Here is a 15,503-nt window from a genome sequence, read left to right on the forward strand (position 1 = left end):
CTATGTCATCTGCAAAATCGAGATCTGTGAGTGTAACTGGTCTGACCCTTTTGGTTCGTCCTGGTTTTATGGTAAAACCAAGCTTGTCATATTCTTGGGTAGCTTGACGTAGAGCATAATCAAGGACGATTATAAAGATGTAGGGTACCAGAGTGTCTCCTTGCAGCACACCAGCTAGGCGCTCGAACACTGCTGTTTCTCCATCCGGTGATACAACTTTTGCCAAAGTTTTGGTATAGCTGGACTCTATTGCTCTCAGTAGACGGTCTGGCACTCCGTAAGCTTTCAGGATCGGTGAACGGAGTCAAAAGCTTTGCGAAAATCGATGTAAGCAAGCACGGCTGGTAGGTTGTTCTTCTTGACTTCCTCAAAGATCCTATGGAGAGCAAGTATTTGCATTACTGTTGTACGCTTCTGCTGAAAACCATTCTGATTGAATCTTAGCTTGGGGTCAATGGCCGTGAGAATCCTGTTCAAGATCATCCGATTGTATAACTTTGCTAAGATGCAGGTCAAGCTGATACCGCGGTAGTTATCTGTCTGTGTGAGGGATCCAGACTTGGGGACTGGGATAATGTTTGAGAGTGACCACTGTTCTGGTTTGTCGCCTTTCATCAGTGCCATATTACATATGTCCAGCAAGATGTCATCCAGGTCGCAGTTCTTCAGGACATCTGGTGGCACCCCATCTGGTCCAGCGCTCCTGCCCTGTGAGTGCATATTTGGCCTTCTTCAGTTCCTCAATGGTGAATGGGCCATCATCGATGTCGACTTGTGTTAGTATCGTGGGCATGTCCTCCTCTTCTTCCGTGATCGTTGGAGGGCTTCCCAAAAGGTTCTTAAAGTGGGTAAACCATGTCAGGACACGGTCCTCTGCTGTTTTACCACTTATTTGACCTGATGGGGACTTCTACCGTCTACTGACCTCATTGACTAGGTGCCATGCTTCTCCATGCTGCATGTCTTACATTAGCAGCTTCTATCTCTCTAATCCTCTCAGCTAGTTCCTCTTCCTTCAGTCGGTCATAGGTGGCAAAGAGATTCTTCTTTGCTGTCTTGAACTTGTCTCTTAGCTTTTCTGTTTCGCTCCTTCTAAGTTCTGCATGACAAGCATTGACCACACCTCTTGCTGCGATGACGTCAGGATGTTTCGAGATCCGACTCTTCTTGATTTGCTTCACAGTAAGCAAACTCTTTGTTGCATCTGTGTGTGCGTCTATGAGCCATTGATAGCAGTAGGTGGCAGTCTCTTCCTCCCCACTTTCCAGTGGGCCGAAGTGATTTCTCACCTCCACTGTGTACTGGGCCTGAAGAACAGGTTGTGAGGAGAATGCCTTCCAGTCTACCTTCTCCTTGGGACCTATGGCTTTGGGTTGCTGCAGGCTCAGTCTCACTTGCATTGACACTTCTCTGTGGTCAGAATTGACCGAGTTGAAGGTGCTATAGGATTCTGTGTGGTTTTGGTTCAATCAATACATCATCAGAAGGGTGCGATTACTTCCATGGACTGTTGCTTCAAGGTCTCCATTGAGTGATGTACTTTGGATAACCTCATTGACTAGGTTAGGGTAGAGACAATTGAGAACAGTTTCCCACTTTTAAAAGAAGAGTCTGTCATACAGCATAGAAAACAGCCCTTCAGCCCAACTCATCCACGCTAACCCATATCCCCATCTAAGCTAGTCCAATTAGCATGTATTTGACTCAAATCCCTCCAAGCTCTTCCTATCCATGTATCTGTCTAATCCCTCCTAACCATGTCCTCTGACAGTTCATTCCATATACCTAGCATCTTCTGTGTGAAAACATTACTCAAGTTCCTTACCTTAAACTTACAAACATTTTCTATGTTTTCTATGTTTTAACCTCTAGTAGAATTGACCAAACCTGAGATAAAGACTGATTAGAATCAGACTCAATTCATGGAAACAGATGAAATCAGATGAGATGCAAGAAATCCTCAGCATTTCCAATGGATGACATTTCAAAGTGATGTTTCAGGCAGGCACCTGAAAAGCCATGAAGGATTTGGATCTGACCCTCTTAGACTCTTGCCTATAGATGTTGCCCAACTTGAAAATTTTAGTCTTCTGTGCTGTTCACACATTTTTCACCAAGACACACATACAAAGCACATGCACATGGACACAGACAGACAGGCACACACACACACACACACACACACACACACACACACACACACAGATTAAAGTTGGTTATTAGTCAGGGTGCAATCAGAGGCTTAGCTGATAACATTGACAGGCCAAAGGAACAAGGGGACAGCTGCCACATCAGAAACAGTGTGAAATACCTGGTTCAAAAACCCACTTTCCACACACTCCTAATAACCAGAAATTTATCAAGTTTGAATGCCCATCTGGTAGATCCACTGAGTGTTGCCACAAAGCATGGTTACACATTACTCAAAGTTAGAGCCAGCATCCCAGGCAGATGGGGAGCTGAAACCCCTCGAACGTGGAATGGTTTATCTACACTGGGAGGAGAATGATTCTGAGTAGATCAGCTGTGATCTTGTTTAGAGATCAACATATGTCAAGTGTCTGATGTTTACAGAAAAGTGAGTGAAGAGACAGGGCTACAGGAACAAGCAGATCAGATACGTGGATGCGTTCACCAGTAAGCATGAAGTATCAACAGACAGCTCAATAAATCCATGTGTGGGCAGAAGACATGAGCAATCCAACAGCACAACACAACTCATTCAGTAATCCCACTGAAGCAACCAGACGAAGGAAGACAGAACAGACAAATAGACCAGTGGCCTCCTCCAGTATTAGAAGAACATACCAAATGCTAAGTAAACAATTTGGTAGGTGGTTAAAAATCAGAAGCAAGAGGTTTAAAAAAGGATATCAAGGTAACTTTGTCAGACAAAATGTGATGTGTATTTGGACAGAGCTGCCAGAAATAGTGGTCAAAGTGGGCACATGGACAATGTTTAAAATTCATCCAGAATGAATAGCTAGGAGAGGCTTACAGGGCTAGTGGACAAATGTGGACCCAAGGACCTGTTCCCAATGACCTTTTAAGGGTTGATATCTTTCTACACACTCCTCTGGTTTACGAAAAGGTCAGTGCTCCTAGTCTCCACTCAGTTTCCATCCTGTCCCCCATACGAAAGGTTTGGCTCCAAACGGGCTTTTCCATGATAAAGTCCTGCCATCTTTTGCCACAGTAAATTAGATCTCAGAATCACTGTGACACTGGCCCTACCTCCCACATTCCTAGTACTTGATCAGGGTCTGCAGTTAAGGGCATGCCTTCTCCTGGACACACAAGCCTGCCGATGATGGAATCTGGAGTGATACACGAGATGCTGGAGGAACTCAGGAGGTCTTGGTCTGGACCAGATGAAGGGTCTTAACTTGAAAAACATCGACTGTCCATTTTCCTCCATAGATGCTGCTGTACCTAGAGTTTCTCCAACATCTTGTATGTTGTCTTCTCTTCTCTCTCTTAAACTTGCTATCTCGATGTATTCAAACTGAAGTTTTATATTTAGCATTCAAAACAATAAAACCTCTTTTCTGACCAATTGGCGTGCACTTATCATCTGAGAAAATGCACATTGGTTTTAGATTTTATACCACACGAAGGAAGTTGATTATCAGTTCGGTAATAAATTTGCATTCATTTTCCAAAATACCAGCTCTCTCTTCCATCGCAAACCACATCAATTCCAATGGAGTTACTATGGAATTGCATTTGTTATGCTGTAGACAAACCAACTTGCATACCTCTGGGCTTTATAAACAAACCATATATGAAAGAGACAAGTACATTTCTCTTCTACTGCCCCTCAATAATATCACCCAAAACATGACGATAGAATTTGGTTTAATGTACTTGGGGGGGAAGAAACACGAGTACCTGCTTGGCTGAAGGACTAAGTGACACACTCCTATCAGGGGTGTAAAACACATAGTCCACACCTAGATGATTTCACTCTGGAACAGGGAACACAATCACAAAATATGTCAAACTTATAAAATTAGGAGGAAATATGTAGTAGCTTCAGGAAGCCACAAAACTTGCAGAATAGATTAAAAAGTCGTAATTTTCATTGTAAAAGAAAATCAGTGTTGGAAATCTAAATAAAATCTGGAAATGTTCTACAGGTGAGGCAGTCTTGTGAGGAGATATGAATTGTACAAGTTAATGTTTCAGATCAATGACGGACAGAACTGGGAGATAGAAATCAGGTTAGTTTAAAACTGCAGAGGGTGGGACATGGGTAATCTCTCTTACAGGGCTGGACTGTCATGCAGATAAACTGCTGAAGCCACCTGCTGAATGATAATGAAAGCAAGACAGCTGTGAAGTACAAATCTGTAAGGAATGCCCAGATCAGGCTACACTAGCAGAGACAGAACTCAATTAATCCAAATGGACCATTTCCATCACCACCACTTCCTCAGAGGTGTAACATCTGCCCTTCTACCCTGTGCCTCTCATCACCCATGGATACACACAGGTCCTCCTAGGTCAGGGGGTTCCCAACCTTCATGCTGTGGAACAATTACCATGAAGAAAGGAGTCCATGGACTCCAGGACTTGCTTGAATTCTAACCATCTAGCACACGGTGTTTAGTGCTTGCAGTGTGGCCTGTTACCAAATACAGATCCTGTGTCAGCTTTACAAAGCTCCTCTGTTCAGTCTAGAGTTAGCTGCCACTTTAATTCTCTATCCCACTTCCATCTCTCAGCCCTTAGCTTCTTGCACTATTCCAATGAGTCTCACTGCAAGCTTGAGAAACAGTACATCTTCCATCTGGATACATTCCAGCATTCCGAAATGTATCCATCATCACTTCAGGTAATTTGCTTCCCACCTGCATATGAACTGCCGTTTCTGCTATACACTCAGTGGCTACTCTACTGGGTACGCTTCCACACCTGCTATATCTAATCAGCTAATCATGCGGCAGCAATTCAACACAAAAGCATGTAGACATGGTCAAGAGGCTCAGATGTTGTTCAGACCAAATATCAGAATTGGGAAGAAATAAAATATTAATTCTTGGGCACTGGGCAGCAAGTTGGGAATCACTCTCTCAAACGATAATGAATAACCAGCTTAGAATATTCACTTGTGTCTTCAGAACCTGGAGTTTGAAACGAGCTTGTTAGTTTAACAGTGTGAAGTGTGTAGAAGAAAAATTACGTATGAGTGCATACTGTGAATAAAAGGTCACAGAAGGACAAGTAGGTGGTGCCTCAGTGTTCAAACCTTTCATACTTGGAAAGTGCAGAACAGAGTGATTAAACATCCCAAAGGATTCTTCAATTTTTGTTAAGCAGATTATAGAAGTAATTATGCAAATGAGGAAAAGGCCATGATAGTATTAAGATAGTGTGTACACATTCTGGGATGCATTACAAAAAACTTTAAAGACACTGTTTACCAGAATGTCAAGAATATAGAGCTATAGTTCCAAACAGTAGCAGTGGCACCTGACCAGTCCCATACTTATAGAAAGACCATGAAAAGTTTGGAACAAATTGGAGAAACAGCTGAATGATAAACAGCCAATTAATTTCATCCAATTAGTTGCAAAATACCTTTATAAAACCAAGCTCCCGATCCAAACCGTTTTACTGCAAGTGGTAGGAACCAACAATGGGGAGCTACATAGAATTATATTATTACATAGCTACAATGGATTACATAGCTACTAACATCCCCACATATTTCAAATTAAGCATTTTTGTAGCTCAGTTACAGCTGTGACACAAGACATGTGTTGATCTTCTGAAAACAACTCCCACACATAATAACCATTTAAGTTACCCAAGGATCCATTTTGATGACGTATGAATCACAAATGTTGGCCGGTTTACCATGAAATTCTTAAGATCCACCCAAGGCAGGAAACAGGTTTAACAACACATTTCAAAAAACAAGCTGGGTCACATGTTCAAATCTCCAGTTTGGGATTTTAACTTTATTTATTTCCCCGTCTTCTCTACCAATTGCTGAACTAATGCACAACACAATGTTCCTAGATTCTGGTTGAAAACATTGTAAAGAAGCATTAGTTATTATTTCTAGCTTCAGAGACACCCAAGACAGCTACTTTATCAAAAATGTTACTCACGTATGACATAGAGTGTCAGAAATAGCCCGGCTAGGGAAAAGCCCTCAAAGAACCTCAGGGTGCTGAACATGGTGACGTTCACAGATAGAGCCACTGTCAGTCCAAAGATCAACACAAACAACACTGAGATGACCAGAACCAGCTGTCGGCCAACCCTAGGAATCAAAGGGCAATCTTTTAAATATATAAACTCAAGCAGCAAAATTCCAATTTTTAAAACATTCACTTAAAAAAAAAATGCTAGATCAACCCATAGCTTCTTTCCCAAACAGTTAAACTTTTGGCCTCAATGTAAAATACCTAGATATTGTACTCACTCATGAACAGAGGCACACAGACAAAGAATACTCAATAGTAAGATGATCTTACCCTACTTTTATTTGCGAAACTAGTTGTAAAACAGTTCCATAAGGTTATCATACCGAGGGGGCAGGGGAGTAGTGGGGATAAACTCCTACTGCCTATTAAATACTCCAAATGGTGGGTGTCTCAAATAGCCTCTGACAAACAAGTCCAGCTCCTGGCTTAGTTACTAAGCCCGGCACAATCATTTCTACTGACGGAAGGGATAAAGGCAGGTGACTTGCACTTTAAAGCCAGTCACTTTGGGCAGATAGAGGCTTGTCAGCCATAGTTGGCAGCTCATCTAGAAGGAAAACTCTGGTCTCAAACCTCAGCTGTCTTGTGGCTATACCCACTCATGGGGAAGGCTTTGGGAGTAAACCCTGGAGGGAAAAGTCTGGAGCTGGAATCCCCAAAGCAGTCCTAATGCTGACTGGCAACTCCTGCAACACTGGTGGTGCCAAACTTTATAGGTCTCTGCCATTCCTTTGGATTCATTAGCTGAGTGGAGAGGGGGAGCATGCTGCATGGGAAACAGCTTGTTCTCCATATCGTATTATGATGGCTGTGTACACAGCAAGGATGCAACATCCATGATCAATGGAGGGCCTCCAGTTATTAAACAGAGGTATTACACTTACCAATCAGCTAAGTTTCCTGTTACCAAGTAACCAATAATCAATCCAACCAGCAACGAAAATTTGGCAATATGGACTTTCCATGAGGAATTGCAAATCAGGTTCCACTGGAGAAGATGAACAAAAAACATCATTAATATCATTAGCAATATCAAAGCTCTTATGATACTACTAAGTGCTTTTTTACCTGCCCTGAGGTTTGTTAATGCTCCTTACTTATGATATTAACTTTTGCCCCAGGAGAGCCTTTCCTCTATTCCCGATAAAGTGCTGGAAGCACTCAGAAAGTCAGGTGACATTTATAAAGCGTTAATGTTTCAGGTGAATGACCCAAAAACTTCTGAAGGGGCAATACACACAAAATGTTGGAGGCACTTGGCAGGCAGACAACATCTATAGAAATGAATATACAGTCAACGTTTCGGACCAACAGCCCTCTTCAGGAATAGAAAGGAAGAGGGAAAAGATGCCAGAATAAAAAGGTGGGGGAAGGGGCAGGAGGACTGGCCTCAAGGTGAGCCAGGTGAGAGAAAAGGTAAAGGGCTGGAGAAGAAGGCATCTGTTAGGAGAGGAGAGTGGACCATAGGAGAAAAGGAAGAAAGGGAACCAGGAAGAGGTGATAGACAGGGGAGGAGAAGAGATGATGGGCCAGAATAAGGAATAGAAAAGAAGGGGAAGAAAAAAAAATAAATTACTGGAAGGAGGAATTGATGTCGGAGTTGGAGACTACCCAGTTGGAATATGAGGTATTGCTCTTCCACCCTCGTAGAAAAAGAGGCGGCCATGGACCCACACGACAGAACAGGAACGTGAATAGGAATTTAAATGGTTGACCACTGAGAAGCTCTGCGTTTGGTGGATGGAGCAGAGGTGTTCAAAGTGGCCCCCAAATTTATGTCAGGTCTCACCAATGTAGAGGCGGCTGCATTCGGAGCACCGGACACAATAGACTACCTCAAGGGATGCGCAGGTGAAGTGTTGCCCCCCCCCCCCCCGGATGGATTGTTTGGGGCCCTGAATGAAGGCAAGGGAGGAGGTAAATGGGCAGGTACAGCACTCTGTTGCTTGCAGGGATAATTGCCAGAAAGCAGATTAGTGGCAAGGGGCGAATGAACTAGGGACTCATGAAGGGAGTGACCTCTGTGGAAAGTCAAAAGTAGGAGTGTGGGGAGGTACCAATATGTTGGTGGTAAGGTCCCTTTGAAGACGGCGGAAGCTCCGGGGACTAATGTGTCGGACGTGGAGGCTCATGGGGTGGAAGGCAAGGACAGGAGGAGCTCCATCACTATTATGATGGCAGGAAGATTGGGTGAGTGTGGATGTCTGGGAAATGGGGCATATGTGGGGGGAGGGCAGCATCCATGGTGGAGGAAGGGAAACCCTGTTCTTTGAAGGAGAACATGTCTGATATCCTGGAAAGGAAAGTTCACCCTGGGATGAGATGGAGATGAAGGAACTGAGAAAAGGGACATTTTTACAGGATACAATATGGGGAGAGGTATAGTTACAAAACACACGTGGACTAAAATGTTAACTGTCCTGTGCTATCACCGGTGGGATTATCAGTTGATCTGCCACCTGTCTTCAGGAGTTTCAGCCCGTTTTTGATCAAGACTCCCTCGAGGTGGTGGGCCAGCAGTGCTAAAGCACCACCTCCCACTGGTGAGCATCTGCCTCTATCAGAGTTGTTGGTCACTTCCATCCAACAGATAGTCTACTCTTCAGGTGTCTATGCAACTACTGAAGGGTTTGCAAGATATGTATACACTGTCTGACTATCTGCCCCTCTGGACATACTTGGTCCACACCCATGCTGATCCTTTGTCTGCTGTCTCAGCTACAGCCCTGCTGGTTGACTTGATCTCTCTTCTAGTGAAGCCAAGGTCACGCAGCCACTTCTGGAGAGTGAATGCAATAAACCCACAGCAGCCTACTTCGAATGGATAGCATGAGACTTTCCACCCTCTGTCTCTGCACTCTGATCTTAATTCTGCATTCAAGATAACCATGGGAATCTTTATAAAAGATGCTGGTTGACAGTGTCTCTAGAGACAGAGAGATCAAGAATAGGGAAGGAGGCATTAGAAATGAACCAAATGAATTTAAGGGCAGGGTGGAAGTTGGAGGCAAAGTTAACAAAATTGACAAGCTTAGCATGGGTGCATGAAGCAGCACCAATGCAATTGTCAACATAGTGCAGAAAAAATTAGGGAGCATTACCAATGAAGGCTTGAAACATGGATTGCACTACATAGCCAAACAAAAGACAGGCATAGCTGGGGCTCATGGCCACACCTCGAGTCTAGTGCGGAAGGAAAAATTGTTCAGGGTGAAGACCAGTCGGAGGGCGGGGAACTGGTTGGGTCTTTTGAGAAAGAAGCAGAGTGTTTTAAAGTTTTCTGAATGAGGGATTCAAGTGTATCGGGACTGAGCATCCATTGTGAAAATGAGGCAGTTGGGTCAGGGTATTAACAGTTTTTAAGGCTATCCAGAACATGTGAAGTGCCACAAATGTAAGTAGGAAGGGACTGAACCAAGGGGAAATGGAATGGAGTTCGAGGATGTAGACACTAGTTCAGTGAGGCAGGAGCAGGCAGGGACAATAGGCCTCCCCAGACAGTCAAGTTTGTGGATCTTTGGTAGAATCAGAATCAGGTTTAATATCACCAGTATATGTCATGAACATCGTGGCAGCAGCACAATGCCAAATACTCATATGCTCAAATATTATGTTTTAATTTATATATTAAAATATATATATATAATAGTTAAATTAAATAAGTAGTGCAAAAAAGGACAAAAGTCATGAGGACGTGTTCATGGGTTCAATGTCCATTCAGAAATTGGATGGCAGACAGGAAGAAGCTGCCCCTGAATCGTTCAGTGTGTGCTTTCAGACTTCTGTACGCCCTTCCTGATGGTAGCAATGAGAAGAGGGCATGACCTGGGTGGTGGGGGTCCTTAATGATGGATGCCACCTTCTGGGGCACTGCTCCTTGATGTCTTGGATACTATGGAGGCTAGTACCCATGTTGGCTCTGACTGACTTTACAATTCTGCAGCTTACTTCGATCCTGTGCAGTAACCCACCCCGCCATACCAGATGGTGATGCAGCCAATTAGAATGCTCTACACAGTACATCTGTAGAAATTGTTTTTTGTGACAAACCAAATCTCCTCAAACTCCTAATGAAATATAGCCACTGTCGTGCCTTCTTTGTAGCTGCATTGATATAGAAACATAGAAAATAGGTGCAGGAGTAGGCCATTCGGCCCTTCGAGCTTGCACCGCCATTCAGTATGATCATGGCTGATCATCCAACTCAGAACCCTGTACCAGCCTTCCCTCCATACCCCCGATCCCTTTAGCCACAAGGGCCATATCTAACTCCCTCTTAAATATAGCCAATGAACTGGCCTCAACTGTTTCCTGTGGCATAAAATTCTACAGATTCACCACTCTCTGTGTGAAGAAGTTTTTCCTAATCTCCTTTATCCTCAAACTGTGACCCCCTCGTTCTGGACTTCCTCAACATTGGGAACAATCTTCCTGCATCGAGCCTGTCCAATCCTTTAGGATTTTATACGTTTCAATAAGATCCCCCGCTCAACCTTCTAAATTCCAATGAGTATAAGCCTAGTTTATCCAGTCTTTCATCATATCAAAGTCCTGCCATCCCAGGAATCAATCTGGTGAACCTTCTTTGTACTCCCTCTATGGCAAGGATGTCTTTCCTCAAATTAGGAGACCAAAACTGCACACAATACTCCAGGTGTGGTCTCACCAAGGCCTTGTACAACTGCAGTAGTATCTCCCTGCCCCTGTACTCGAATCTTGCTATGAATGCCAGCATACCATTTGCCTTTTTCACCGCCTGCTGTACCTGCATGCCCACTTTCAATGACTGGTGTATAATGACACCCAGGTCTCGTTGCACCTCCCCTTTTCCTAATCGGCCACCATTCAGATAATAATCTGTTTTCCTGTTTTTGCCACCAAAGTGGATAACCTCACATTTATCCACATTAAATTGCATCTGCCATGAATTTGCCCACTCACCTAACCTATCCAAGTCACCCTGCATCCTCTTAGCATCCTCCTCACAGCTAACACTGCCGCCCAGCTTCGTATCATCCGCAAACTTGGAGATGCTGCATTTAATTCCCTCATCCAAGTCATTAATATATATTGTAAACAACTGGGGTCCCAGCACCGAGCCTTGCGGTACCCCACTAGTCACCGCCTGCCATTCTGAAAAGGTCCCGTTTATTCCCACGCTTTGCTTCCTGTCTGCTAACCAATTCTCTATCCACATCAATACCTTACCCCAATACCGTGTGCTTTAAGTTTGCACACTAATCTCCTGTGTGGGACCTTGTCAAAAGCCTTTTGAAAATCCAAATATACCACATCCACTGGTTCTCCCCTATCCACTCTACTAGTTACATCCTCAAAAAATTCTATGAGATTCGTCAGACATGATTTTCCTTTCACAAATCCATGTTGACTTTGCTCGATGATTTCACCGCTTTCCAAATGTGCTGTTATCACATCTTTGATAACTGACTCCAGCAGTTTCCCCACCACCGACGTTAGGCTAACCGGTCTATAATTCCTCGGTTTCTCTCCCTCCTTTTTTAAAAAGTGGGGTTACATTAGCCACCCTCCAATCCTCAGGAATTAGTCCAGAATCTAAAGAGTTTTGAAAAATTATCACTAATGCATCCACTATTTCTTGAGCTACTTCCTTAAGCACTCTGGGATGCAGACCATCTGGCCCTGGGGATTTATCTGCCTATAATCCCTTCAATTTACCCAACACCACTTCCCTACTAACATGTATTTCCCTCAGCTCCTCCATCTCACTGGACCCTCTGTTCCCTATTTCTGGAAGATTATTTATGTCCTCCTTAGTGAAGACAGAACCAAAGTAGTTATTCAATTGGTCTGCCATGTCCTTGCTCCCCATAATCAATTCACCTGTTTCTGTCTGTAGGGGACCTACATTTGTCTTAACCAATCTTTTTCTTTTCACATATCTATTAAAGCTTTTACAGTCAGTTTTTATGTTCCCTGCCAGTTTTCTCTCAATCTTTGTTCCCTTTCCTAATTAAGCCCTTTGTCCTCCTCTGCTGGACTCTGAATTTCTCCCAGTCCTCAGGTGAGCCACTTTTTCTGGCTAATTTGTATGCTTCTTCTTTGGAATTGATACTATCCCCAATTTCCCTTGTCAGCCACGGGTGCACTACCTTCCTTGATTTATTCTTTTGCCAAACTGGGATGAACAATTGTTGTAGTTCATCCATGCGATCTTTAAATACTTGCCATTGCATATCCACCGTCAACCCTTTGTGTCATTTGCCAGTCTATCTTAGCTAATTCACGTCTCATACCTTCAAAGTTACTCTTTAAGTTCAGAACCTTTGTTTCTGAATTAAGATGGAGAGTGACATAGTTAATGAAGAATTCCACCATATTATGGTCACTCTTACCCAAGGGGCCTCTCATGACAAGATTGCTAATTTACCCTTCCTCATTCCTCAATACCCAGTCTAGAATAGCCTGCTGTCTAGTTGGTTCCTCGACATGTTGGTTCAAAAAACCATCCCGCAAACATTCCAAGAAATCCTCTTCCTCAGCACCCTTACCAATTTGGTTCACCCAATCTATATGTAGATTGAAGTCACCCATTATAACTGCTGTTCCTTTATTGCACACATTTCTAATTTCCTGTTTAATACCATCCCCGACCTCACTACTACTGTTAGGTGGCCTGTACACAACTCCCACCAGCGTTTTCTGCCCCTTAGTGTTATGCAGCTCTACCCATATCGATTCCACATCCTCCCGGCTAATGTCCTTCCTTTCTATTGTGTTAATCTCCTCTCTAACCAGCAATGCTACCCCACCTCCTTTTCTTTCATGTCAATCCCTCCTGAATATTGAATATCCCTGAATGTTGAGCTCCCATCCTTGGTCCCCCTGGAGCCATGTCTCTGTGATCCCAACTATATCATATTCATTAATAACAATCTGCACTTTTAATTCATCCACCTTGTTACGAATGCTCCTTGCATTGACACACAAAGCCTTCAGGCTTGCTTTTACAACACTCTTGGCCCTTATACAATTATGTTGAAAAGTGACCCTTTTTGATTTTTGCCCTGGATTTGCCGGCCTGCCACTTTTACTTTTCACCTTACTACTTTTTGCTTCCACCCTCATTTAACACCCCTCTGTCTCTCTGCACTTGCTCCCATCCCCCTGTTGTGAACTAACCTCCTCTCTCCTAGTCTCTTTAATTTGATTCCCACCCCCCAACCATTCTAGTTTAAAGTCACCTCAGTAGGCCTTGCAAATCTCCCCGCCAGGATATAGGTCCCCCTAGGATTCAAGTGTAACCCGTCCTTTTTGTACAGATCACACCTGCGCCAAAAGAGGTCCCAATGATCCAAAAACTTGAATCCCTGCTCCCTGCTCCAATCCCTCAGCCACGCATTTATCCTCCACCTCATTGCATTCCTACTCTCACTGTCACGTGGCACAGGCAGTTATTCCGAGATTACTACCTTTGCGGTCCTTTTTCTCAACTCCCTTCCTAACTCCCTACATTCTCCTTTCAGGACCTCTTCCCTTTTTCCTACCTATGTCATTGGTACCTATATGTACCACAACCTCTGGCTCCTCACCCTCCCACTTCAAGATATCTTAGACACGATCAGAAATATCCCGGAAAACTACCATCCGGGTCTCTGGACTGCATCCACAGAATCGCCTATCTGACCCCCTAACTATCAAGTCCCCTATTACTACTGCCCTCCTCTTCCTTTCCCTACCCTTCTGAGCTACAGGGTCGGACTCTGTGCCAGAGGCACAGCCACTGTCGCTTCCCCCAGGTAAGCTGTCCCCCCAACAGTACTCAAACAGGAGTACCTATTGTCAAGGGGCACAGCCACCGGGGTACTCTCTATTACCTGACTCTTCCCCTTCCCCCTCCTAACCGTGACCCACTTGTCTGCCTCCCGTGGCCCCGGTGTGACCACCTGCCTGTAACTCCTCACTCTCCCTGTCCAGAGGAAGGTCCAGGTCTGATCCTCAGGGACACCGACATCCAGGAACTTGAAGTTGCTCACACTTTCCACTTCTGATCCTCGTATGAGGACTGGTGTGTGTTCCCATGTCTTTACTCTTTCTGAAGTCACAATCGGCTCTTTGGTATTACTGACATTACGTGCAAGGTTGCTGCTGCAACACCACTCAACTAGCTGGTGTATCTTGCTCTTGTAGGCCCTGTCATCACCATTTGAGGTTCTGCCAACAATGGTTGTATCAACAGCAAACTTAAGCATTTCAGGTGTGCCTAGCCACACAGTCGTGGGAATAGAGAGAGAGTAGAGCAGTAGGCCAAGCACACATCACTGAGGTGCACCAGCATAGTCAGCGAGGTGGCGATGTTATTTCCAATCGGCACAGATTGTGGTCTTCCGGTTAGTAAGTCGAGGATCCAGCTGCAGAGGCCCAGGTTCTGGAGCTTTTCAATCACAGCTATAGGAATGACGGTGTTAAATACTGAGCTTTAGTCACCATCCTGATATAGGTATCTGTATTGTCCAGATGATCCAAGGCCGCATGGAGAGCCAGTCAGATCACATCCGCTGTAGACCTATTGTGGTGATAGGCAAATTGCAGTGGGTCCAGGTCCTTGCTGAGGCAGGAGATGATTCTAGCCATGACCAACCTCTCAAAGCAGGGAAAGGAACTTCTTGCACATTGACCACCTGCAGCTTTTTAAAAGTCTACAAGCATCCTTCTCCAGAGGAGATCTCTTTGCCAGTTTACTCTGCAATTCCTCTTCCATCCTCCACACACAAAACAAATCCTGACTGAGTAGAAAGCAGCCAGTGAGTGAGTGGGCCAGTGAAAGAGTGGAGCTTTGAGGCTTTGACAAGAAGAAGCGGAAGACAAGTTTGCTCGCAGTTAGTTTTTACAATGCCTCCTGAGACGGTGATGTGCCTCTCATGTGAGATGTGGTAGTCTTGGGGGAACGTCCCTCTCCCGCAGAGTCACATCTGCCAGAAGTGCATACAGCTGGGCGATCTGGAAGATCGTGTAAGGAATCTGGAGCAGCAGCTGGATGACCTTCGACTCAGAAGGGAGAATGAGGCAGTCATAGATGAGAGCTTACTGAATCTCACAGCTATCTATACTTCTTCCCACGCTGTTACCTGTAAAAAAAAGTCATTCCCTTTTCTCAGTTCCTGCATTTCCACTGCATCTGTTCCCAAGAAGAGGCTTTCCTTTCCAGAGATATCCTCTTTCTTCAAATAACAGGGCTTCACTTCCTCCACCATCAATACTGCCCTCGCCTGCACCTGCTCCATTTCTCAGACATGTCGGAGTGGG

At 44.4% G+C, this 15,503-nt stretch overlaps 1 protein-coding gene across 3 annotated transcripts in view; it reads right to left on the reverse strand.

Moving 5' to 3' along the window:
- Positions 1 to 15,503, reverse strand: part of LOC134358081 (solute carrier family 22 member 23) — a 137,540-nt gene that overhangs the window by 99,132 nt on the left and 22,905 nt on the right. For all 3 annotated transcript variants that reach the window (XM_063070014.1, XM_063070013.1, XM_063070016.1), the window contains 2 exons: positions 7,103 to 7,206; positions 6,120 to 6,274 (listed from right to left, as the gene is read on the reverse strand). In XM_063070014.1, coding sequence (XP_062926084.1) covers positions 6,120 to 6,274; positions 7,103 to 7,206 — 259 coding nt within the window. The remainder of the gene's footprint in view (positions 1 to 6,119; positions 6,275 to 7,102; positions 7,207 to 15,503) is intronic.

This window comes from Mobula hypostoma, chromosome 17 (assembly GCF_963921235.1).
Source record: "Mobula hypostoma chromosome 17, sMobHyp1.1, whole genome shotgun sequence".
NCBI lineage: Eukaryota > Metazoa > Chordata > Chondrichthyes > Myliobatiformes > Myliobatidae > Mobula > Mobula hypostoma.